The sequence below is a fragment of the Echinops telfairi genome, unplaced genomic scaffold (assembly GCF_000313985.2).
Source record: "Echinops telfairi isolate 266 unplaced genomic scaffold, ASM31398v2 ScPeMD7_7421;HRSCAF=8459, whole genome shotgun sequence".
Lineage (NCBI taxonomy): Eukaryota > Metazoa > Chordata > Mammalia > Afrosoricida > Tenrecidae > Echinops > Echinops telfairi.
The window spans coordinates 5,415,548-5,416,508 of record NW_022111321.1 but is presented as its reverse complement, the minus strand read 5'-3'; the positions used below and the strand labels follow the sequence as shown (position 1 = coordinate 5,416,508).

Below are 961 nucleotides of genomic sequence, written 5' to 3'. Positions count from 1 at the left end.
GTGCTCTTTCTCAAGGTTCAAGAGCCGCCCACCAGGGGCGACCTTAAGCGGAACCCCTGGTGGAAGGGGCGGGAGGACTGGTCCTGGGTACGGAACCCCCTGCCACACACCCCCTCACAGACACAGACGCTCCATGCGCACGCCGAAAGGGCAACACGTCCTGACGGACGTCTGGAACAGCCAATCAAGAGAGCGGACGCCTTTCTGTAGTGGACGAGAGACCGCCTCTTCCCCGGGTGACGTCACAAGGTAACCCGCAACTCCGACGGCGGGGGGCCCACAATCTCGTGGGCTACTAGCCAGCGCTGAGGGTTTGCGGAGGGGCGGGCCAAGTGAAAATGTGGGCGAGGGGTTGTGTTGTCTCCAGAAGCGATGACGTGGGAAGATCTAAATAGAATGAAAGGGAACGTGACGTTCAAACTCTTCCCGCTGTTCCTCGGGGCTACAGGCGGGAGTGAGCGTAAACTTGACTTGGGGACGCCTCTCCAGGTATCCAAGTGCTTACCTTCTGGCGAATAACAAATAGGATTAGGAGGGGCTTAAGGATTTGATCCAATCGGAATCAAGGGAAAGGAAGAATCGCTACAGAACGGAAACATTTCGCGAACCTCTGCCCAATTAGATTGCGAAGCTCCCACCCTAACCTAGGACTGGCTGCTAGAAATAGTTGTGACCCGGGCTTTTGGGCGGAGCGGGTTTAAAGTAGATTTCGCGCGCCGCGAGGGTGGCGCTCTCATTGGCCAATCACTTCCTCCCTTTGTGGGAGCGCCCTGCGTCGGTGGGGTTAAGGGTTGGGAGGGGCGACCGAATGACGCAAGAGCTTCCGCGGCCAATCAGGGGCGGGGAAGGAAGGCGGAGAAGGAAGCGGATCCGCCGCTGCCGCACAGCTAAATTGCCTCGAACTCTCCGTTTCGTCTCCCTCCGCCGCTAGCGGGCCTAAGCGGGAGCGGCGGGGCCGGCG

General features: G+C 59.5%; 1 protein-coding gene across 1 annotated transcript in view; it reads left to right on the top strand.

Annotated features, from left to right (window-relative positions):
• The first annotated feature begins 372 nt into the window (after nucleotides 1–372).
• Nucleotides 373–961, top strand: part of FAM76B (family with sequence similarity 76 member B) — a 22,486-nt gene continuing 21,897 nt past the window's right edge. Inside the window, exon 1 of the mRNA XM_045297730.1 lies at nucleotides 373–489. Coding sequence (XP_045153665.1) covers nucleotides 373–489 — 117 coding nt within the window. The remainder of the gene's footprint in view (nucleotides 490–961) is intronic.